Source organism: Diuraphis noxia, unplaced genomic scaffold, assembly GCF_037042655.1.
Source record: "Diuraphis noxia isolate RWA-SAM2 unplaced genomic scaffold, SU_Dnox_SAM2 contig0002, whole genome shotgun sequence".
Taxonomy (NCBI): domain Eukaryota; kingdom Metazoa; phylum Arthropoda; class Insecta; order Hemiptera; family Aphididae; genus Diuraphis; species Diuraphis noxia.
In genome coordinates, this window is record NW_028301712.1 from 42,847,308 (window position 1) to 42,873,181 (window position 25,874).

The 25,874-nt window shown below is 26.2% G+C and overlaps 2 protein-coding genes across 5 annotated transcripts in view; one reads left to right on the forward strand and one right to left on the reverse strand.

The window, feature by feature from the left end:
- Positions 1-6,052, forward strand: part of LOC107169102 (nonsense-mediated mRNA decay factor SMG8) — a 22,633-nt gene extending 16,581 nt beyond the window's left edge. For all 3 annotated transcript variants that reach the window (XM_089219212.1, XM_089219213.1, XM_089219214.1), the window contains 11 exons: positions 50-115; positions 202-308; positions 2,187-2,417; positions 2,483-2,694; positions 4,217-4,435; positions 4,496-4,605; positions 4,681-4,869; positions 4,945-5,259; positions 5,335-5,506; positions 5,578-5,754; positions 5,896-6,052. In XM_089219212.1, coding sequence (XP_089075338.1) covers positions 50-115; positions 202-308; positions 2,187-2,417; positions 2,483-2,694; positions 4,217-4,435; positions 4,496-4,605; positions 4,681-4,869; positions 4,945-5,259; positions 5,335-5,506; positions 5,578-5,754; positions 5,896-6,025 — 1,928 coding nt within the window. In that variant the 3' untranslated portion in view covers positions 6,026-6,052. The remainder of the gene's footprint in view (positions 1-49; positions 116-201; positions 309-2,186; positions 2,418-2,482; positions 2,695-4,216; positions 4,436-4,495; positions 4,606-4,680; positions 4,870-4,944; positions 5,260-5,334; positions 5,507-5,577; positions 5,755-5,895) is intronic.
- LOC107169103 (uncharacterized) lies at positions 6,021-24,386 on the reverse strand. Of its 2 annotated transcripts, XM_089219215.1 has the most exons (14): positions 24,140-24,386; positions 22,802-22,926; positions 13,214-13,415; positions 11,129-11,311; positions 10,914-11,069; positions 10,348-10,476; positions 10,173-10,283; positions 9,679-9,724; positions 8,616-8,685; positions 8,436-8,546; positions 8,006-8,123; positions 7,719-7,834; positions 6,698-6,850; positions 6,021-6,585 (listed from the first exon to the last, which is right to left on the reverse strand). In XM_089219215.1, the coding sequence occupies exons 4-14, from the start codon at positions 11,168-11,170 to the stop codon at positions 6,393-6,395; spliced, it is 1,245 nt and encodes a 414-aa protein (XP_089075341.1). In that variant the 5' UTR covers positions 11,171-11,311; positions 13,214-13,415; positions 22,802-22,926; positions 24,140-24,386; the 3' UTR covers positions 6,021-6,392. The 2 variants fall into 2 exon arrangements, with proteins under 2 accessions (XP_089075341.1, XP_015374228.2); XM_015518742.2 differs by lacking the exons at positions 13,214-13,415; positions 22,802-22,926; positions 24,140-24,386 and adding an exon at positions 11,365-11,649.
- Positions 24,387-25,874: the final 1,488 nt, after the last annotated feature.

The window sequence follows — 25,874 nt, forward strand, 5'->3', positions numbered from 1 at the left end:
GTATAGGTGGATAATAATTAATAATTAATAATTTTAAAATTTGTCATAGAAATTAAAGATCGTTTCATCGATTGTGAAGTTAAAGAAGATACTGAAAATGATTTTTTAAATAAAAGTTTGTAAAAAAAATAAAACTACCTTTTATAGGCAATTAAATAATAAGGAACAAAATATAATTAAGTTTATGAAAATTTGTTTCAGGTCATAATATAAAAAAATTTCTATTTGACCATATTGATGTAGCTTTCAAAAGAGGATTTGATGATAATATAGGTAGACATGCTATTACAATTCCAAACTATTTTGAGGTACTAAACTATTTTAATTTGATACAAGATAATTAATTAATCTAAATTAACTAAAAAAAATGTCAATCGAAATTTTTGTAAAAGTAAATTATTGTTTTTTCCAATCTGTAAATTAGTATAATGCATAATTATGAAATGTTCCTCCATTATTATTTATTCATTACTTTCATTTTTTTTTTTTATAATACGATTCTTTTCCTAGATTCCACATAATTTAATTTATATACGACTGCCTTGATCTTCATCTACTTGGTTTCTTGGTTTCCCTTTAAGAGGACGTGATACCCGCATGTGTTGTCTCCGTCTTACAAATGCGTAACATGGTACATTTTTCGCTCAGCAGAATACGTGTAGCTCCGTTAACTTAAAAATTAGAGTGAACTGACCTCTTATAAAATTTAAAGGTAAGATTATTATCTAGACAACCTCATATGCTTTTTATTTTATATCAAATTTAAAGCAAGTTACGAGTATTTTAAAATTGTGAATTTTTTGTGCATCTTAAAATACTCATAACTTCCTTTAAAATTTAAATATATTAAAAAGCATATGAGGTTGACTAGATAACAATCATACCTTTAAATTTTATAAGAGGTCAATTCACTCTAATTTTTAAGCAAACGGAGCTACACGTGTTCTGCTGAACGTAAAATTTACTATATAATGCACTTGTAAGACAGAGACAACACATGCGGGTATCACGTCCTCTTAATAATTTTAAGCTTGCATTATTCTTTTTGAGATTCCATATCCACTCTCTTCTTTCTGCAGTTGTCATCTATATGATTCTCTTTTATCTCATAATTTACTTCTTCATTTGACACTCGATCTATCTAAGAAATTTTAATACAAATTACTAATTTAGCTTACACTAAGTTTCACAAGCTTCTATTTTTATTCAATTAGTATTCAATGTAGTGCATTACTCTATTCAAAATAATGTTATAATCTATTTTTGTGTTTTTCTGATGATTATGTTTGTTTTTTTGTTGGTGAATTGTTTTCTCTTTTTGAAAAATATAATCTTAACTTCAGCTATTCACAATTAATATCCATTGAACTTTTCTTTTCGCTTGTAATTTTACTTCCAAGGTTTGTAAAACTGTTTGTTATTGTCTACAGTTATATTAATGTCTACTTGTTATCTAATATGTACTAGTAATTTTATCTCGGTCTCATTAATTTTCATGTTATCGTCCTGTTTTAGTATCTTATTTATTTTTATAGCATTCTCTATACCTTTTTCACTGTCTGCTATCATTGTAATCTGGTACACAAACCTCAACTTTCTCATGTTTTCATGTTTGTTCTAGATTTAAATAAAATAATGTAGGTGATAAATTACACACTTGCCTTTTTGTATTTTGCTTTATCTTCTTCTTTTATTATACCTCATTAATTAACATAGGCATTAAAGTTTATATATTATTGACATCTGTATAAAAAGTTTATCTATATTTTGAATTGCTCGGTTATTCCTTTATCTTTTTTTCTTAAATTCAAATTGATTGTGTGAAAAATGTTCACCTATTTTTATTTCTATCCATAAGTGTACAATTTCCGTTAAAATCTTTAAATGCAATATTGGATTTATTTTTCTATGTTCCTCACATTTTTGTTTGAATTGAACCATAAATAAGACATATTAGGTATTAGGTGTATTCATGTATGATGATACATTTTATCCCTGTGAAATTAAAGAAGGCATAAGTGTTATTTTTTACTTATTTAAGTTTAAAATTTACTTGTTGTATGTTATATTTTATTTATTATACTCATTGTTTCAATGATTATTTCAATGTTTTTTTCCATTATTAATTATTGATACTATTTTATATTTGGATTTTCAATTATTGTTCTTAAATTTTTTTGCGTTAGGCTCCAGCTTTCGGTACATGGTGTCTAGTAGCAAATGAAATGTACAATTTATTTGTCTTGGCAAACAATCTTGATGAAGAGTCTAAAATTGCTATGGAAACGTTGAGATCAGTTTTAGATATTGATACCAATTTTAGTGAGAGACGCTGCCGTAAAGTTCAGCCTATTGCCATGGCAGCCTATCAGGAAAATTTGCCATCTCATTATAACAGAAACTATCATGACACTAAAGTATGATATGATAAGATACAATAAGTAGTTTAAATAAGATGTGTATAATTTTTTGTATTTTGTAGGTAGCTCAAGCACTTTCAGTATTCGCTCAACATGCCCGTGGGCCTTTACTCGATGATTATATTCAAATTTTAGTTCAAGATTGTGATAAATTATGGCAATCAGGTCGTCAAATGTGTGAAACTCTTTCTTTAACTGGAAACCCATGTACACAGCCTTTACATAAAGGGGGTACTGTTGATGGACCTATCAAGGAACCAGAACAAGATGACAAGTAGTTTTTATTATTTAAACCAGGATGGTTAACAATGCTTGCTATAATATAATGAACTCTGTTACTTGATATTTATTCTTGCAATAGAAATATTTGAAAATATTTTGGCTTATTTATCGCATTATTTTTATAGATAAAAAACTCAATGGCAATCAAACATTTTCCCAGTATACCTACTAATATCATTAATACTATGAAATTTATATTTTAACATGAAAAAAGGCTATTTAAAATGAATATTTTATCCGAGTTGTTAATAATGAATAAATAATTTTAAATTAATCCCAGTTTCTATTTGTTTAACCTCCTATGGGTTTATATATCTCTCATACAAAATCCAGCCACTCGAATAACGCTTAAATGTATTTTATTTAGTTCTATAGTCTATTATTTTATAATATTCATTATAATAATCATTAACTCTCTCCATAAACTATTATAATATTCTAGTATGTTGTTTAAAAATATGTTATTGGACACAAAAAACAGGTTTTAAAATTAATAACAAATTTTTTCTTAAATTTTACGATGGACTAAACATTTTTTTTATTAAAATAATACCTGGCATTGTGAACTTTGTTTGTTAATATTAAATTTAATATTAGTCTACAGTGAATTGATTATTGTTTTAGGGGCTATTCTATACAATTCAATTTGTGAGGAACAATGTTAATAAATATTATATTTTAATATACTGATATTAACAACTCAGGTTTCACAATATCAAATTTCAAAGTACTTTTTATTTTGGTATACAATTTTAAAAAACTGATAACATAAGCTACTTGATAAGTGTTTTATTTGTTAATAATAAATTAGGATAAAAATAAAATATTGTCCACTAACTACATATTTGTAGATATATTATGTTATGGTTATCAAAAGTAGGTAATTAATAACTTGATTGAGTGTACATATACTTCAATACTTGGTATTTATAGAGTTAAAAGATTAAAAGTTTCTAAAATACTCAATCATACCTCTTTACCATTATATATTTATAGGTTTCAAATTTTTTTATTTTTTTAATAATTCTGCTTAAAATCAATGTCATAATAAACAAAAAAAGTCAGTAATTCAAAAATATTTTGTTTTAAATAAATGCAAATTTTAGAATATTATCATATTTGTTTTACTTTATACTAAAAAAATGATTGACATTTTCTAATTAGCAGCTAAATTATTGCTAAGATGTGCATTATTTGCATGGTGTGGAGTAACATATTTTCATTACTTAATTAATACTAATTAGTAATGTTTATAATATTTATGATATTTTTTTATTTTTTGATACTTTTTAGTTAGCTGCATTAATTATTTCAGCGTATTAATATAAAGACTGTAACTAATATTATATTGACTGTCAAAAATAAAATATTGAAAATTGGAAGTTTTTAAAGTATATTTTTCATTGCTTATAAATGCATAATTGCTTAATGTTCATTTATTTACATAGAAAAAAATCCTTGGAAATAATTTTAGTTGTTCGTTGGTTCAATGTATATTTTTATTGGCTTTACAGCCATATTAATAGAGACGAACTACCTACTATGGAGCATTCAAGTAGTGTCATGTACTTGTCAGCATGCAACTGTGGTCACAAGCAAGGCACTCGTGAAGATCCATTTACAATTAGAACAGCTAACTATGATTTTTATCAAATTATGGCCAATGATTGTGTCTGTGGTTGTTTAGATAGAATTAATTTTCCAGTGTTTCAACCTAGTACACAAGATTATAGGTGAGATTTCTAGAAAAACTTATGTATAAACCTATAATGATTAAATTGTTGTTTACATAGAGCGGCACAATTGTTTGCAAAACCTCCTGTGATTGCTGGTAGAAAGAACAGTGCCAGTCTGTTACACACACCAACTCAAATGGGTCATACACAAGTATTAAGTTTAGGAGGTAAATAAATGTTGTTTATATATTATTTCTAAATTATTACATTATTTTTGATATTTTTTTCCATTTTATGCATAGGAGTTTTTGCCAGTTGTCATTCTGTAGATCCAATAAATGAAATTTTGGGTGAAGCATCTCGAAATAGAGAAGTTCCTGACAGACAGGGTCTGACTTCTGTTGAATTGACAAACATGCAAAAAAATGAAGATATCAGTTCTGGAAATCAGATTGTTATTAGAGTAACTGATGCAGATGGTGATACAAAAGGTAATATTAAATATTTTGATAATTTGTTAATATATTGACTTCTTATATACATATATGATGGATCAATTTCTTCAGAAAAATCATTAGTTCGACAACCAAGCACCACAGAATACTTACCAGGCATGTTGCATACTGAATCACCAAATAGTTTGTTGCCTCAGTTCCCATCTTGGTCCTTAGTATGTCTAGGCTCGTCTTGCTTGTACTCGCATAATATAGGACTTCAAGAAACACAACATCCTGGATTTTTAAATTCTACAGCTTATCTTCTACCTTGGGATGTCACTGTTCGATTAGAACATCATCCTAGAGATAGGTACTGGAATTCTGATAAAAGTAAAATTAATTCATCTCCTATTCAACGTGGAAGAAAAACAAAAGGTTCTCGAGGTAATATATAGCAATTTAATTAATTAATCCTAATATCAAAAGTAAAAAATGTAAATGGTAAAATTGTTGCTGTAGAATTTTCTGTTAAAATTTTCATCGGAGTTGAATATGAATGCCCAAGAGGTCATCGGTTTATGTGTTCAGCACCTGACAAGATATTAACTACTGCCGGTAATGGTATCGTAAAGGAAAATGGAAATAAAGTGTCTAATTCAGATATGCCATTATATTTTCCTTGCCCTTGCAGGTAATTAATTAATTCCAATTTTATTGTATTAAATGATTGATTTTAAAATTAAAATATTATTTATTTTACAGCTCAGCTCCTTTGATAGCTCAGCTAATGAGAATCCATATTGTAACTCCTAAAGCACCTGTACACGTAACTTTAAATCCTATGGTACAACCTGATGACAATGGTGGTCCAATATTTGTAACTGGATTTGATACACCTATTGAACTTACACAGAGTACATATTGGGTACTTCGACTTCCGTATCCTTTAGATTTTTAATTGTTTATATTTATTATTTTGTAATAAGTACTATTATATTATCATTCTAAAGATTGTTTTGAAAATTGCTTTCAATATTTATGCATATATCATATACAATACCTTAACTTGATCGTGTTTAGTTATGTATATGCAGGTGATCGAGGTCCATATCTTCCACCAAAAGATCCATCACAGATAGGTCAAGGAAAACTCCTCAAAGGGGTTTACAGTGTAGCAGAAGCAACAACAGATAACAAACTTAACATTTAAAATAAATCAATACTTTATTTTTGAAAATATTTTTATTATTTGGCACAATAATTATTGGAAGGACTTAATTACATTAATAACACACAATTTATAAATAATGAAAGCATTTAATTTTTGAGTACAGTGAAACAAATATCAGTGTATAGTATTATTTATAATAATATTTATAAAATGTAAATAATTAACTTTTCGATTGAAAATTACTCTGAAGAGTGTAATGGAATAAAATTGATTAGTTATAATTATAATGAAAGACAATTTATTTTAATTAGTCAAAAGGGGTTTTTTAAATTTTCTCTGTACTTTTTACAAAATATTTGAAAATTAGAGAATTACTTAAAAATTAAAATGTTATTTTAGCCAAGTTTTATTTGTCATCAGAAATGGCAGTTAAAATGCAATCAGATGTAGTGCTTTTTGGTATACGTGAATTTTTATAAACAAGTTGTAAGTGTTTCGACAATAAATCAGCATTAGCACTCTCTAACATAGCCACCTTTTTATGTAATACACTAAGGTGTCTGGCCATATTTCGTAACTCGTTCTCCGACATTGAAATTCTAAGAAAATTACAAAACATAATTTTGAATGTAGTATCACATATCATAGGTGTTATATAATCTGTGGTGATATAAAAAATTAAAAACACTACAAATTAGATTTTATTATTACCGAAAATCAATATTGCGTTTTTCTTCTTGCAAAGATCTGTAATCTGTTTCTACTTGTTTTCGGAACTCTTCTTCTGTCTTTAATCTGCGTTTTTGTATGTTTAATTGTGCTTTAAGTGATTCTATTTGACACTGATTAGCTTCCAAATTACCTCTGGAAAATAAAAATAAAGAATTAAAAACAGAATATAAATATATATACAGGGTGTCCCACAGAGATCTGACATTCTGACAAATCAAATAACTTTGTTCTAATCAATATTTTTAAAAAATTTCTTTTAAATATAATTCATAGACACTTGCGCTACATTTTTTATTTTTTATTTTTTAATACTGAAAATAAAAACTTAAAAATTGATAAAAAATGTTTTCGAAATATTCAATATAGCCAATTTGTAAATCTGATTTTTAGAAAAATGTATATGGTAAAAACACGTATTTAAGTCAAATGGCTGATTTTTTACAATTTTTTTAAATATCAATATTTTCGTTAAGTAAATTACGATCTAGTTCATGTTAGAAACCTTGTAATTTCAAATAATAATAAAGTTTTTTTAAAATATTTTATAAGAACATTTTTAAATAAGTGCATGTTAAAATCTAATTATTTTTTTTATTGTATTTATTTTAATAATATGTGATGTATAAACTATAAATTACTATAATTTACCTAACGAAAATATTGATATTTAAAAAATTTTTTAAAAAATAAGTGTTTTTACCATATAAATTTTTCTGAAAATCAAATTTACAAATTGGCCATATTGAATATTCCGAGAAAAAAAATTTATCAATTTTTAAGTTTTTTATTTTCAGTATTAAAAAATAAAAAATAAAAAATGTATTCTATAAATGTAGCGCAAGTGTCTATGGATTATATTCAAAAGAAATTTTTAAAAAATATTGATTAGAACAAAAGTTATTTCATTTGTCAGAATGTCAGATCTCTGTAGATCTCTGTGGGACATCCTGTATATATTATTATAAGGGAATCAGGTAATTATTGAATGTTCATTGTTTACTTTAAAGCTTCAATTTGCATTTTTCTTTTTGACTTATACTGTAAATGTTTAAGTGCCAGTACATTATATTTTTCACCAAGAGATGATACCAAGTTCTTGTGGGCATCTAACTCCACCTTAAATCGTTATTTATATTATTAATACAGTATTAACTGATGCAATTCCAAATTATTGGAAAGCTATTTTTTTCTCACATAGTAGCTAATTTTATTATGTAATAGTTTTTAAATTTGTATATGCTGAAGCAGGCCTATAAAATATTTAATGCTTATAAGTTATGATAATACCTTAATTTTTTTTAGTTCATCTGATTGATTATTAAATATCCCATTTGTTGTAACTGTTGAAATTTGTTGCGGAGTTGCTAATTCACTAGATAAAAAACTTGGTGATGTTGATTCTGGCCTATAATTTTCATAAACAATTAAAAATTGATTTTAATAATATTAAACAAATATTTATTATCCTTATTTTAAGATAAGTCACTGTATGGATACTTCTAATATAAACCATACAAACCTTTGGTCAACTTTTATAACCTGTTTAGTGTATTATTAAAAATATAAAATTTGTTTGAATCACAATCCTCTTAAATCAGGGTTAAGAAAAATTAAAGATTAAGGTGTTTAAATTGAAAATTGGTATATATAATATAAAATGTGTAGATGGTTTTTATTATAAGTATATTAACAGTATTTTCAAAAGTGAAAAATGTACCCAAAAGTTCTTGTTATTTCATTAACATTTTGTTTTTGATCATCTATCTTTTCTTCTTGTGCACAATTAAAAAAATCATTACAAAAATTGCTTGCTGATTTTGTTCTATCACTGAAAATATTATAAATAAATTTTATTAAAAACAATATCTCATATTATACTAGTTAGTTCCTCAATTACCTAAATAATTGGATGCTTATACTTGATGTGTCATCATTTGTTATATTTCTGTTCCAAGATATTGAATTATCTAAAAACAATTAATTGAATAGATAAAATGTGTATTAAAATTAAGATTTTTATTAATTATCTACAAAAACCAAAATTAAGCTATCTATATCAGTAACACGTTATTAAGTGAAATAAATAGGACAGTTAATATGTAATATTTTTAAATTTAAATTATTAAAACGATGAAATTATTTTAAAAGATTTTGTTATAAACTAACCAAAATTAAAAATTACATGCTCTTTAAATGGAATTTAATAAATATATTAAATAAGTATTAATAACATAGGCACTAGAAGTAATATTTTTTTAGGCCATGCATTCAACTCAACATGCTTCATTTAGAGTTCAAGAATAACTATGCAATTATAACGTATTATTTAAAATTTCATAATATATTCAATTACATGTTGTAAATATACAGCAAAAATCCAAGGAAATTTCCACAATTTTTTTTATTTAAACTTGAATTATATATTTATTCATTAATTTATTAACTGTTAAAAAGTATTTTTAACTACTCAGTTGTTATACAAAAAATATGTAAATATTTATCATTCATGCTCATATTTCAAACATAATATAATTTAAATTACATATCATGCACAAAAATATTAGATTTAAATTAAATTTGGTTATTCAGAAGTTGATAATTTTTTTTTTCATTTTTAATATTTATTAAAAAATAACATATAATATGATTATTAGTTTATCATATTATTTATTAATTGAAAATTCTCAAATTTTTACATTTTCATCCTAAAAAACATATTTTGTTCCTAATAATAACTTTTGGTAATATTGCATACAAAATTCAATGATGAAAAGAAATTTTCAACTTCCAAACTTAAATAATTAATTATATAATCTGCTATAACATAAACAAAAATTATTATTTTAAATTTATTTCAGCTCAAAATTATCAACAGTAGAAGTATAAAACTATCAAACATAATTGTAACTCATCACTAGAAATTGATTACACAGGCAAATCTAGAAAAATATATCAATTACCCAATAATGAATCTTTCCCATCAATTTTGTTTGAACTTTCTGATTGCTAAGATTAGAAAGAGCGCATATTAAATAAAAAGAAATAGATAATAATATTTTTTTTTTAATTTGTATTAAATCGCAACAATATTTTTACTATTAATTTTAATTGTTCATATACTTGCTAATAAAGGCAATGCAATATTAATGCAATTAGTTGAAATTTTGTTTCTTATTAAAAAAAAAAAATAGTTCTAAATTATTTGTTATTTTATTATTTTGTGTCTCAAATAGGAAATATAATTTATTTAATAATATGTTGAAATAAATATACTATAGAACGCATCACAAAACTAGTCACTTGATTTTGACACGTATCTTAGCCATATCTCTGTAAGGGTTCTTAAAATTATGATAGGAGGATAAGATAAATGTTTAAAACACCTGAATTCCTAAATACAGCAGGCGCGCTGCAATCAAGTGACTAGATTCATGATAGCACTATAAAATAGTACCTCCATAGATATTAGTTGAGTATTATAATCTGTTTTATTCATGTCATAAACACTTATCCGATCTTCTAATTCTTTAACTTGTCTTTTTAAAGATTCTTTTTCAGCCGAAATCTAAAAGTAAATTATTTGTATTTAATTTTAGTGTTATGATAGGCATATAAAGTGAATTGTTTACTTTAATCATTTCAACTATTAAAACATCATCAGATCCATTACATATTCCATTTATATCAAAACTTTTAAATTGTTTTAATATATTAACTTCATTCAAAAGGGATGTGTAACCAAGAATCAAATTTGAAACCTAAAAGAAAAATAAGTATTGTTAACAAACATTTTATTTAATAAAACGATTAATATTTTTCTACAACATTATGATATTACTATTATTTCAGCATCAAATTGTATGCTTCTAAAGTTAAAAAAAAAAAATATAATTAATTGTAATTAACATGGTATAATCTCTTCTTAATTTACTATCAAATTCCCAGAAAAATTTCACAGAAGAAGGGAACTGATCAACTTGTATAAAATTAAATTTAAAATAATACTTTTCAATTTTTAAGCTATAAGAAAGTAATATGTTTCAAAAAAATAATGATGTTTATTACATTTATTTTTACCCCATACTTCAATATTCTTAGCAAAAGTTAAACATTTTTTTTTATTATTATAAATGTACGATAAATAATTTTATATTTAATAAAGCATATTTAGTCTATCATATTTATCTAGTATTACCTTGTCGCAGACGTTATCACCATCTATCGATTCTAAACTGTTTAATTCACATTCAAGTCTTGCAACTTGCTCAGCAAAAATGGACATAGTTTTTTCCATATCATCAATTCGTTTATCAGCAAGCACTCGTACATGAACCATGTAATTTTCCATATCCTAAATATCATTTAGTTAATGTTTTTGAAGTTTAAGATTAAACTTATAATAGAACATACCTCCAATTCTTCATTCTGTTTAAAACGAAGTTTTTCAACCATTTTTCTTGCATTCTGTAAATTTATTTCAGCATCAACTAACCATCTCCAAACATGAATCAATTTCTCCTCTGTCTTCAAACGGCTATAGTCAATGCCTTCTTTTTCAAATCTTCTTTCAATATCTGACCATTCATCTTCACACTGAAATTGTTAGGGTTAAAAAAATGTCAAATACATATCAAAAAACGTCTTACCATTGTATTTTTCTAATGAACCTTTAAATTTCAGTTTTTGATTGAACTCAGGCTTTTGGTCTGAGCTCCACCAGTTTTTTAACTGGGAAACTTAACGGATAATTATATTAGATAAGAATTTTATAATGTACAATGTAGGTACTCATAGTAAATTAAATACTACGGAAGTACGGACTACTACCTATATAGCTTAGAAGACAAATTAAAATAAATCTAAATTGATAATCTTATCAATAATAATTTTTATTATAATCACAGACATCTATATTCTATACTTAATAACATAATATAATATATATAATTATAATTATAATAATATATAATTATAGAAGTCTGTGATTATAATAAATATCACGATAAAAATATTAAACGTAATTTATAATGCTGTTGCTCGGACACGGTAAGTTGTAAGTTTGCGCATCATTTCAGCGCAATCTTTATCACTTTTATCAGTTAGGTCAAGTTTTATTGAATTCTGCATACCATAAAGATTAGAGATAAAGAGATTAGAGATCTCTAATCTTCATGCGCCATACATTTGAATTTAAAATTTAAATGTTTTAAAATACAGGTTTAGGTAAACTTTAAAATTGCATTTTATCACTCATCGCTTGATAAATTACTGTAATTTTGATTGGTTTCATTTGTTGGTAGATATTTACTTTTTCTTTATTTTTATGACTAGTTTTTTCATTATATTTTTTGAATTGAACAGTGACAGTTTTAACAATGATAAAGTAGTATTATTAACTAAAATTTAGTATTAAAGTTTTAATAACCAAATTTATCAAGATACACGTCATGGCAATCTATTTAAAAGTTATGGAAAATTTGAAAAAGCTTTAAACGCTTTCAAATAAAAAACAAAAACAAAATTTGTTGACTATTGCATAAATTATAAACGATTGCAAGACTATTCACGGTAGGTACCTACTGCCTAATTTGATGAATTACTGCTTTACTGAACTTGGGCCATAGCGAGAGCAAATCAAGTCCGAGTTAGCTGAAACCCCACAAGGGCCATTACAATGCTCCCCTATAAGGCTACAATTCCCTATCAAATTCTAAGTTGCTCCATCACATGTAAAATATATTTCATGGTACAAAATTCACTTTAGCTACCAAGCATTTATTAAAAATTCATACGTATTTCGATGAGTTAAGGACGGTGGTGCAATAAGAAAAAATTGCGGAAACCATTATATTGGAAATTATATCCATCCAAAGTTTACATTTTTTCGTTTATACGCCTGCGCCCAACATTTTGCTGCCACGCTCGACGTACAGCACAGAATTTTGATGTTTAACGTAATTATTTAGTGTATAAAATATAGTTCATAAGTTATGAATCATAACACGTCATACACAAAGACAATGTTTAAAATATATCATATATTATAAATCAACTAATTAAAACTGTTTTTATTTTAATACTTCTACTTTCCCTGCTTTGAGCTTAATTGCGTTAATAATACATATATTTAGACAGGTACCAAAGTATATGTTATAATATTATTTTGTATATTTCATTTTCAGTAATTTAATTATACCTACATAATTGTAAATTTGTTATTTGTATTGGTTTTCCTTCTATATTTAAATCAAATGTCAACATCGCTATTTTATTACTCATATAAGGTTGATATTATTAAATTTTATATTAATATTGCATCCCAACTGACGCCGATTTATATAGGCATCAACGTATAAATTAGCTCTTGATGTATTTAAATATTATGTTGTTTATTTAACTTCATAAAAATAAATATAATTATGTGGTGAGCGCTGTTACGACCTGACTCTGAAATGTATATAGTTAAGAGTGTGAGTGATTTTAGTATTTTACTACCTGCCTCCAAGTGTCTTGTTTAGCCCTATCTGCTACCCGTTTGGTTCACATTTTATAAACCGTCTGACGATCTCTTATCCCCGTCTTCTTATGTATCATTCGGTCATTAGCAGTGATGGTGATGGTTGTAATGGTGGTGATCTCATGATTCAACTTAGTATGCTAACTGTAATGGATCCTTTCTCATGAATTCCAATCATTTCTGAAAAGTGAAGTATGAAAATACTTATGATTTGGTAAATTTTAGGTACAACCTATTCACCACGCTCCTATCGTTAACCTCCACATGCTTTTGATACTAATGGCTTATTAAAGTTTTTGATGTAAGCTACACGGCTACACCAATATAGTCATAAATGGGTGGTATCACGTACATATTTTACAGGTACGTAAAGTCACTCGCTTTAAAATAAAAATATAGTAATAAGCCTACGAGAAGCTCTTGACAATAATTTTACCTTTAATTTTTATAAGAGGTTAATTCACTTAAAATTTTAAACTCACGGAGCTAAATGTGATCAGCCGAGTGTAAAATTTGTTATGATACGCACTTGTAAGATGGACACAACGCATGCGGGTATAGCGTCCTTTTAATTGCAATAAACTATCAAGATTCAAGAATGATAAAATCATGTTTAAATAATTAATTTGAAGGCACACGGTTACTATAATTTAACAATTATGTGCACAAAATACAATTAGTGTTAAATTATGAAAAAAAATGAGAAGGGGTACATGGGCGCCCGCAGGCAAATGTTTTCAAGAAACAAAAAAAATTCAAGACTGCAATGTGTAATCTCAAGATAATCAAAACCAATTAAACATTTAACATAATAAAATCATAATAGAATTATTATTTGAAAGACTCATTGATATTAAAATTTAAAAATTGAGTACACAAAAAAAATTAAATTTAAATTAGCATAAACAAAAAAATAAAAAGGGATGTTTTGGGCCCGCAGGCAAACGTTTTTCAAGGAGCAAAAAAAAAAAAAAAACAATCAGAAAAAAATATGATGTAAGAATTCACACTAAAGACTGCAGTATGAATTCTCGTGAAAATTAAATTAAATGAACTATCAAGAACAATAAAATCATGATAGGTAGAATGATTATTTAGAGGGCCCATGATTGCTAAACTTCAACAATTGTGTGCACAAAATTCAACTACAATTTAACTATATATGAAAAAAAATTGTGAAGGGGGTCACGGATACTCGTAGGAAAATGTTTTTTAAGAAGTAAATAAAGAAAAGCGGGTAAGTGGATGTCGTTCTGCTGTACATTAGGTGGTGGGGTGTACCTCTGACTAGGGTAGGTTAGATTTGAATGCAATGATAGGTATCATTGTATACGAAAAACGATTCTGAACGGAGATGATTTGTCAGTCTAGGATATATTATAAATAATTAAAAATTTTCAAATCTTTGATTTAAAAAGAAAATTTTGTATAAATTTCTAGCTTAAAATAATTTGCCAATTTTCGTAATTTTTACGTATTTAGTCAATATTTGAACTTCAAATGCTAATAAAAAAAAATTGTGCCTACGTATTTTTATAATTTTTTAATTACTATAAGAATAACTTATGAGGAACTTTGTATTCAATTTTCAAGTATTTTGAATTTTATCAACACTTCAAAACAAATTTTTCAGAAAAATTGAAAATTTCAGTTGTCTATAAATACCTCAAAAAAAGTCAAAATATTTTGAAAATTAAATCATGTAAAGAAAATGTCAATCTTAATAACTGGTAAAATTTTCAAGTATCTACGACTTATACTTTTTGAATAATAACAAATGTTTAAAATCGTTTGAGGATATATCGTTATCGTTACGCTATTTCGAAAAAATTTAAAATTCAAACGCACTTAAAATTTTTCCTATAACGACGCTTCGAGTTTTCTCTATAGCTATTTTAAGGAAAACTTATGGAAAACTTAGTGTTATATTTTTAATTCTTAGTTATAAACAGAAAAAATTTTATGATTTCTAAACTTCAAAATTACTTGCAAATTTTCGCGTTTTCGACATATTTCGTAAAAAATTGAACTATAAACGCTTATAAAAAAAATTGTGACTAACGATTCTTAATTTTTTTTAGTTACAATAAGAACAACTTATAAGGAACCTTGTAGTAAATTTTCAAGTTTTTAAGGTCGTCCAATATTTTTTTACCGACACTTCAAAAAAAATCTCAAAAAAATCGAAAATTTCAGTGGTCTATAAATAACTCAAAAAAAGTCAAAACTTTTTGAAAATTAAACTGTATATATATATATAACACTAACATAAACATTTGGTGAAAAGTTCAAGTATTTACAGTGATTAGTTTTTGAATTACAACCATATAAAAAAAATCAATTTGGTCGAAAACTGGTTTTGCGTAAAAATTCCAGTTTTTATTTTTTTCTTTTTCTCGATTTTTTTGAAAACTGTTGGAAAATGTTTACTTTTGACCTCTATAATGCACCAAGGGTCTTCAATTTTACATCGGAAACCACCCCCAAAGTTTGAATTCGAAGCATTATTTCGACTAGTTATGCTGTACACAGACACAAAAAAAAAACACACATCATTGTAAAATCAATACATTCATCACTTTGTTCAGAATCTAAAATACAGAAAAAATTAAGATGAAAGAAAAAAGAATACATACTAAAGACTGTAGTATGAAAATTAAATGAAATAAACTATCAAGCATAATAAAATTATGTTTGAAAAATTAATATGAGGGCACACGGTTGCTATGGTTTAACAATTTTGTGCTAACACTTAACTTAAGTTTAATTATGAAAAAAAAATGAGAAGAGATACATGGGCGCCCGCAGGCAAATATTTTTTAAAAAGCAAGAAAAAAAAATGTAGAAAAAATTATGATGTAAGAAAAAAAGACTGGGATGTGTAATCTTAAGATAATAAAAACCAATAAAACATTTAACAATAATAAAACCATGATAAAATGATTATTTGAGGGCACACTATTGATAAATCTTAAAAATTGTGTGTAAAAACTCAACTAAAGGTTAATTTTGAAAAAAAATGAGAAGGGGTTCACGGGCACCCGCAGGCAAATGTTTTTTTAAGAAACAAAAAAAAATTCAGAAAAAATTAAGATGTAAGAATACACACTAGAGACTGTAGTATGAATTCTCGTGAAAATTAAATGAAATAAACTATCAAGCATAGTAAAATTATGTTTGAATAATTTATGAGGGCACACGTGGTTGCTATGATATAACAATTTTGTGCTAAAACTCAACTAAAATTTAATTATGAAAAAAAAAATGTGAAGGGGTACATAGGCGCCCGCAGGCAAATGTATTTTAAGAAACAAAATAAAAAATTCAGAAAAAATTAAGATGTAAGAAAAAAGACTGCAATGTGTAATCCTAAGATAATCAAAACCAATAAAATATTTAACATAATAAAATCATGATAGAATTATTATTTGAAAGACTCATTGATATTAAAATTTAAAAATTTAGTACACAAATAAACTAAAGATAATTTAGTTTAAAATAAAAATGGAAAAGGATGTTTAGCACCCGCAGGCAAATGTTTTTTAAGAAACAAAAAAAAATTTGGAAAAAATTATGATTTAAGAAAAAAAGACCGCGATGTGTTATCTTAAGATAATCTATAAATCAATAAAACATTTAACAATAATAAAACCATGATCAAATGATTATTAGAGGACACACTATTGATAAAGTTTAACAATTTTGTGTCTAAACTCAACTATACCTCATATTAATTATTCTATCATGATTTTAATATTCTTGATAAAATAATTAATATGAGGGCACACGGTTGCTATGGTTTAACAATTTTGTGCTAACACTCAACTAAAGTTTAATTATGAATAAAAAAATGAGAAGGGGTACATGGGCGCCCGAAGGCAAATGTTTTTAAAAAGCAAGAAAAAAAAATGTAGAAAAAATTATGATGTAAGAAAAAAAGACTGGGATTTGTAATCTTAAGGTAATCAAAACCAATAAAATTTGTGAAAAAAAAATGAGAAGGGGTACACGGGCACCCGCAGGCAAATGTTTTTTAAGAAACAAAATAAAAAATTTAGAAAATATTAAGATGTAAGAATACACCCTAAAAACTGTAGTATAAATTCTCATGATTTAAATATTCTCAAAATTAAATGAAATACAACTATATCAAGAATATTAAAACCATGATAAAATAATTAATTAGAGGGCACACGGTTGGTATGGTTTAACAAGTTTGTTCCAAAAATCAACTAAGGTTTAATTATAAAAAAATGTGAAGGGGTACACGGGCACCGCAGGCAGATGTTTTTTTAAGAAGCAAATTAAAAAAATTTAGAAAAATTATAATTTAAGAATACACACCGCAGGATAGACTGCAGTCCGTAATACATTTACTAAGTACTAATTATTGTGATTATTATTATTATTATTATTATGTTACTAATAATCCAATTTGGAATTTAGTTAATAATAATACAAATTATGAGGACAATGTGATTATAAGTTGAGATGCAAAAATCAAAATAATGACGAAATAAGGCTCGCAACCCATCCATGGACTGCAGTCAATTTTAAATTACATTTCATATTGTATTGAATAGATACATTATAATTAAAGAATAAAATATGAGCAGAAGACTCATTATTTAATAAATGATTGACGATATTTAGCTGTAGGAAATACTAGTTTAGCACTAATATGGCATTAAAATCATGTTAAGAATTATGGTAATATTAATTTTAATTTTAATTATAAAGAAAATATTATTGATAAAAATATAAAAAAAAAATAATTTATATTTCCTTGATGACTTTTAAATATTTTTTTTCATTGTTATGTTTACAATGTTGAATACTTTATTAGTAGGAAAAGGTCATTGCTAAGATTACGACCAGTGATGATAGTTGTCTATCATCACCATAGCTTCAACTCCCCATAGTCTATTTATAGGTACCTAACCTAACCTTCTTAGGACTTAATCAACCATCTGCTTGTCACGCGGGGAAGGCAGTGTCGTAGTCAGGGTTAGGATTTGGAGAGGGGAAAAGTATATACAGTACTATACACCCAATATCCCTCCGGGAAGGCTGACTACGCCACTGGGTTTAATAAGTATCCATCTGAATGATCGTAGAAAAAAATTATATCTGGGTAACGCGTGACAAACGGATGGTTAACTAGGACAATTTGAATAAAAAGATCCTTAGTTGGTTTCTGATAAAAGTGTTTGCTTATCAAGTTGATCTCAAGATTGTTGGCCTCTTAGGAATACCTCCTATTATTATTAAGATATTGGGACTCTTGAAATATTTTTCGCACAACTAGATTTTTAGGACTTTGGTACTATTACCTCTTGGATAAAATATCATTGATAGAGCCATGCATGCCCATATTTTTGGTGAATATAATTTTAAGCACATATCTAAGTGATGAGTGTCTGACCGAGATCCGAGATTAATGAATACGTTAAGGGAACTGTCTGCATATAGGCTCATTCATAGGAGTACATAGTAGCTAATTCGAAACAAAAAAAAATTGATCTAAACGCGGAAGTATGATTGAACGTAAATATTGTAGAAATAATAACTAATAACTAATAACTAATAAGTATTGAAGATACCAGAAGTTGAATTATTACAATTTTAAATATTTTTTAAGTGAAATAATCTAAAAAAAAAATTTTTTCACAATTTTTCTTTACATTAAAATGTAATATAATTTATTATATTATATATATATATATATATATATATATATATATATATATATAATATTTTGCTGTGTGATAGCTAGGTAATCTTTACGTCATAATGTCTTTTACGTGATATTTATGAAATATATGTTATTAAGATAAAGTTTCCACAAGAAAAATGGAATCATCTAAATATATTTAAAATTACATACTTATTGTTAATTATTATGCTTGAAAAGTCTTACAATGATTTATAATATCTCATATAGACTTAAACAATGTCCAATAGCAGGATTCGTATTATTATTATTTTTTTTTTTATGGTTAGGGCTTCGAAAACTGAGGCCATTAGCCTGGGGAACTGTAGGGGAAGGTACTGTAAGGTTTTAACTCGTGGGTTTTTTTGGCAGAATTTTGAATGGGCACCCGTGGGTTTCTGCCATGCCCGGTTGGGGGCCGGTGGCCTCTCTCTCCAGACATCGCGAAATGCCCAAAGAGCGATGCCGCCCGTGACCGAGATTCGAACCGGCGACTGCGTGCGTCGCAACCGACGCCTTAGTCCGCTTGGCCACTCCACCCCCATTATTATTTTTATGAACACACATATAATACATATTTTAAACATTAGCATCGGTATCTAAATGGCTATTAGCATTTTGTAGGTATAGTTACGGGTTGTTTAGAAACATGTTTGTGTACAGGGAAAGGATTCGTCACTAAGAACCCAGGTGGTCACCCATCCAGGAGCTAGTGACGCCAGGCGATGTTTGACAACGTTAAAGACTATACGGCAAACCACCGCGCCACACCAGTCCCAAATTACACTTTTTGTGTACTCATCTATTATATTCGAAATAGAAATGTTATTTTTGCTATTCGTATACGACTATTGTGTATATATACCAGGTCAGAGACAATTTTTTTATCAAAGTATCAACTACATAGGCTAGCTGGTTTTACTGTTTGGTTTAAAATACATGCAAACAGGGTGAGGATTCGTCACTAAGAACCCAGTTGGTCGCCCATCCGGAAGCTAGCGACGCCGGTCGATGCGTTGACCTCAGAACAAGTGACTGCGATCAACCATCGTACCACACCAGGCCTCATATTTACTTTTTAAACATATAGAAACATTATTGAAACCATAACATAATCTATTTCATGAGATAGTTACTACTTGTACGTCTATTGTTACGATTATTTTTGAAGTTTATTGAGATAATAATAACAATATGTATGTCATTTAAAATATTGAAAAGGTAATAAATATTACGTGACAACTAAATATTTTTTTTAAAAACGTCTAAAATTTAAAATTTAAAATATCAATTAGACTAGTCAAAAAAGTAAAGGACTAAAACGTCTCGACTAAAATTATACGTTTAAAAATGACTGTATCCCTCAAAAAAATCATCTATCACCGTATTTTATTTCTTTCTTGTATAAGAGATTTCGATTAATTTTAAAAAACTATTAATAGAAATTGCTTTAAATTTCGTTACGTAATTCTTATAATTCTTAATCACATTCAAAAGTTGTTTTCTTTTATCTGGACAAATTACTAATATACTAACCTTTATTTTATCTAATTTTATGTCTACTAGAACAAGGACTTTTTATGCATTTTATATGTTTTATAGTAAGCTTTATTGTATGCTTATTGCTTAGTTAGTACACAGCACATTTCAAAACGTATATGATCAAATTATAAATGTTTTTAAAGCATATTTTGATTGTATATAGAAAACCAATCATTTGAGTAAATATTTTCATGTATAAAGGAATAATTTTAAGATCTATTATTAAATATAAATTAAAAATGAAATTTATACTGGCTGTCAATTTTTTTTTATATATATTTGTGTATATATTATATAACATATTACAAATGGTAAATACATAACAAATTAAATTAAGTAATTTTTGGTATAATCTAAGAATGTAATTTCATATTATATTTGATGAATTTTTAGTGCATAAAAGTCCTTGCTCTACAGTTATTACTTATTACTTTTACTTTCAATCATGTCTACTTTTGAGTTTATTGTTTTAATCGTAGTTAAAGTCCAGCTTTGTAAAGATGTACTTAAATAAAAATATTCAAATAATTTTTAAATACTTTTAAATACTTTTTAAGTCTTTATATGAATACTTCGACAATGAGAATTTAGAATAATTTTTTTTTTTCTATGAATTATCATCTACCAAAAGCTCAAATACTTTTTTTTTGATTAAGTATTAAAATACTTTTCATAATTAGTATATGGTAGCTATAATTCATAAATTCATGTAGGGGTGTGGTCAATACACAATACTCTTGATATTGATCAGAGAGGTAACTAAAATATTTAGTTTGTCTGCGTTTTTTTGTTTCAAAGAGTTTTAAGTTCATATTAGTATTTATTTTTCAAAAAAAGTTATAATAATGTATTTTATTTATTTTTATGTTAATTATTTTTATTTTAAGTTATAATATGTTTGATAAAATTGTAAATATAAATGAAGTTTGTTATTTTAATAACGATTTAAATAAAATATTCATTTGATTGATTAGATATTTCAACAAAATACATGTTAGTAACAAGATCATACTTTTTACTTAGCCCTCCCTAATATTGTAACACACTGCTGTAATGAATACTTTAAAAATTATCTTTTACAAGACTGTAACAATATAAACAATCAACAATCAAGAGCTTTTTAAACTTGATAACACTTAAGAGGATTTCAGAGTATTTATTTTTTCTCTTTTTCACCCACGCACAACATACCAAATTTTGTGTTCACTATAATAATAATAATTTCTAAACATAAAGTAAAATGATGTCTTTTATAATTTAAAAGTACCTACTTATGATTATTATCTAGACTATCTAGAGTATCTCATAGGTTCAATTTTAAAGTGAGTTAAGAATATTTTAAAATACTCATAACTCACGTTAAAATTAATATTAAAAAAAAAGCCTATGATATGCTCTAGATAATAATCTAACCATTCATTTCACTCTAATATTGGAAATTATTAAAATTATTATTATTATATTGAACAAAAAATTAGCTGTATTGCGTGTGAGTCAGAGAAAAAATATCGCTGACATCCTCTTAACCAAAAACCAACTTTTTTCTTTTATTCTATCCCATAAGTCGAAGGTTGTAAACCTATTGACTTTGTAGTTTCTGCCAAAAGGTCAAGTAACCTTTGCATTTCAAGATCTTTTCCTACGTATTCAGCATTATTAACATAACTATTCTACCTAACTATTCCCCTTCACTAACCTAACCAATCCTAACCCTCGCCATCTCTCTCTCTCTCTCTTCACCCTCTCTCACAACCTTTCCATATCCAACCCTCTCTCCCTCTCCCAAACCATATCTATCTACTTATCTCCTTATCCTCTCTACCACCCTCATTCACACACTATATCTGTCTATCTATCACCCTATCTTCTCTACCATCCTCAATCTCATCCTATCCCTCTATATTTCCCTCTTTCCCACTTTATTTCTCTCTATACCACCTCTCTCTACCAAGTCCTCTCGTCCCCATTTTTCTCTCACACACCATATCAATATATCCCCTCAATATCCCTCTCAGCCCGTTCTCTCTCTCCCCACTCTCACACTCCCAGTCTCTATAGTACCTACAGGCCATCGTACCTGATAATCGGTGAAAATATTTAAATATCATTGAGGAAATTATTAAAAAATATTTTTAAATATTACACTTGACTAATTTCCTAATTTTTATCATGACTTTATTTATAACCGATAAAGTGTTATACCAATGGTTACAATATAAAAATATTTAAAAATAGCGGGCAATGTATCTTCTGATCAATTAACAATATAAAAGGAAACTTACTAATAAAAAATAGAAAAATACCTACTTACCCCATATCCGAATCAAATTCTTCTATAAAACTAGGTCTTTAAACACTGCATCGTTGACCCATTTCACACTGCTGAATACGATATTTTATTCTTAGTTGGCAAATTTTCTCTGACGAATACTATATCTGAAATTATTCGCATCAGTCAGTAAAATTTTCAACAATCTTTTATAACCTACATATATGCATTACATGGATGATAAATAGCTAATATAACCAATTCAATTTTTAATTTTTATTGCGTCTACCTAGTTATTATGTATTAATTTGTGTTTTAAATATCTTATTAAATAACTTATTAATTTTATACAAATATAAAGATGTAGCATTTCTTCACAAGCAAGTCAGTTACCTACTAGACCTCTGGTACCGGTTCTTTTTTATTTAAATAATTACTGTCTATATATAGATTAATTATTATTGCTTATTAGTTTGATCATTTATTTTATTTCAATTATTTATGAATATTATTACATAAATTAACTATAATATATATAATTTTTTGAAATATTATGCTTTCGAAAATAAATTATAAATGCGATTGCAATAAATTAAAATTATAGGTTATTTACCTATAAGGCTATAACCTTTCGTACCTACATACAAAATAATAACTGTAAAATGTTGAAAAAATAAGAACTCCTGTCCGCCTGTGTGTATGTTTTAGGTAAGTACAATATTTATATATATAAACATATATACGAGTAATTACAAATCAGTAAATTTGTCATAACCGCACACATTGCAGGGTGTTCACTATAATCAGAATAGACAGTTTACCATTTGGTGTACATTTTTTTTTACGTATACCTACAAGGTTATAACTTTGTAATCTCTGTGGTATAGATATTTGGTGAAAAATAAAAGTTATAAATGACTAATTAGTAATCACTAATGCCTAATATAACAATAAAATATGTTTTATACTAAATTAATCGTTTCCTATGACATCTAACGTTGGATTTGAAACAAATTTCCAGTTACAAATTAAAATTATGTCTTATGAGTTATGACGTTCTCAATTGTAAGTTGTAATGGGCATTTCTATATTAATTATACAAAAATATCTATTTTAAAAACATGCCTATTGGTTATAATTATAAAATTATAATTTATTACTCTACGTTAAGCAACTTGAAAAACAACGCGGTGCGTATATATATAAATAATATATATAATTATTATACATAATATTCAATCTCGGGAATTTATTCATTTTGCGCTCAGAAATACAATAATATGTGTTAACAATACTTGGGTATTATATTTTTCGTGAAAAAATTTATTTTAAGCATTGAAAGTAAATTTAAGCACCAAAATAATATTTAAAATAACTTACTTCAAACATCGACTTTTTTGGATTTTCTGGGATCTGTGCCGTGTGTGTGTGCACTGCGACGCGCCGACGCCTACGCCGACGTATGAAAAAAAAATACTAACACTTTAGAAACTTTAATCTGAAAGTGGTGTTATTTGTGAAAAATATAATCGAACGTAATGCAGTGTGTATTTTGTTTATGTCCGCTTTGCGAATTGAAATTTTAGAATCTTTAATCGACTACGTCTTCTGCCATGACTTTGACAATCACCATAGATTGTATTATATTATTACGTCAATATGATAATATCCAAAGATATATTTAACATAATATTATAATACAATTTTTAAATACCAAAGAGGTTCATATTTATGAATATTGTTTATTTAAATAATTAAATGTGAATATGTGATATAACAATAACCAAAAAAGTTTATAATTTTAAATTTAAATTATAAAAATATATACTTATGACATTATTTTTCTTAATTTATTTAATTGATTATTGATTCAGATGGTGTTTAGATATTAGAAGCATAACCATGAATCATATGAATCATTAAATAAAACTTTAATAGTAAATAAATGTGATTTATACTAACCATAAAAGTATATAGCAGTGAATACATCAAATTTACCGTACCGGCTCTACCAACTATAGTTTGTAAAATACCCACTTAAACAGCCGAGCGTGAAATTAATAATCAATATTTAATATAATAATTTTAATTATATAAAGTATGTATATATTATATTTTTAACTTTAAGCCCTATTCAAGAATATTTAAAATTTAAGACTTCCTTAGTTCATTTCCAATAGATATTAATTAAAATATTTTTTGTAAAATTCTTGTAAATGCAATATAAGGTTCCTCATAATATGTTTGTTTATTATTAGTTTTAATGTATAATGCAGTTTTAAACTATTAAAATTAAGTTTTTTTAAAACTTTTATTAACTACCTAGTACTTTCTGTGCACTTTACGATTTATCATGAATATTTTTTTAATAGGCTTATAATGTAGTATGAATAATTTTAAAAATATTGAATTAAAAATTGAAGCAAATATTTGAAAAAAAATTCAAGTACCTATGGTTAATAGTATTTTTTTTTTTAAATAATTACCAAATAAGAAAATCTTAGTATGAGAATTTTTTAATTTGCCATTTGCTGGTGATTATTCAAATTTCGAAATTATCTTATGCCTTAAAATGCCATCATATTAAGACACCTATCATATTTCGATTTAGATGATAAATTACTATACAACGATTTAAAAATACTAACTTTTTCAATGATTAATTTTGTTATTTTATACAAAATTTAGTCTGATTGCACTCATCACTTATGTTAGATATAATATAATATATTGAATTAGTTATTATCATCAGTGAAGGATATTGAATTTTACTATTTTAATATATTATTATATATATTTTTTAATTTTAATACATTGGGTTAGGTTAATTATTGTAAATTATTGTGTGTCTATAAAGCATATCCATTAAAATTATATTTACATATCAAATTCCAATACCAATATGCATATTGTTGTTGTGTGTAGATACTGTAGATATTTATACACCCTAAAATCTTATTATCTAAATATGCATGTAGTTATTTCCTATAAAATGAAAAAAATTAAAATGTAAGGTACATAAAAAGTGGGGAAATATGCATGTTACAACTTAATCAGTGTAAACATTTATTTTATATATAAAGTCATATTTAAATACATCTTTTCAATCAGTTAA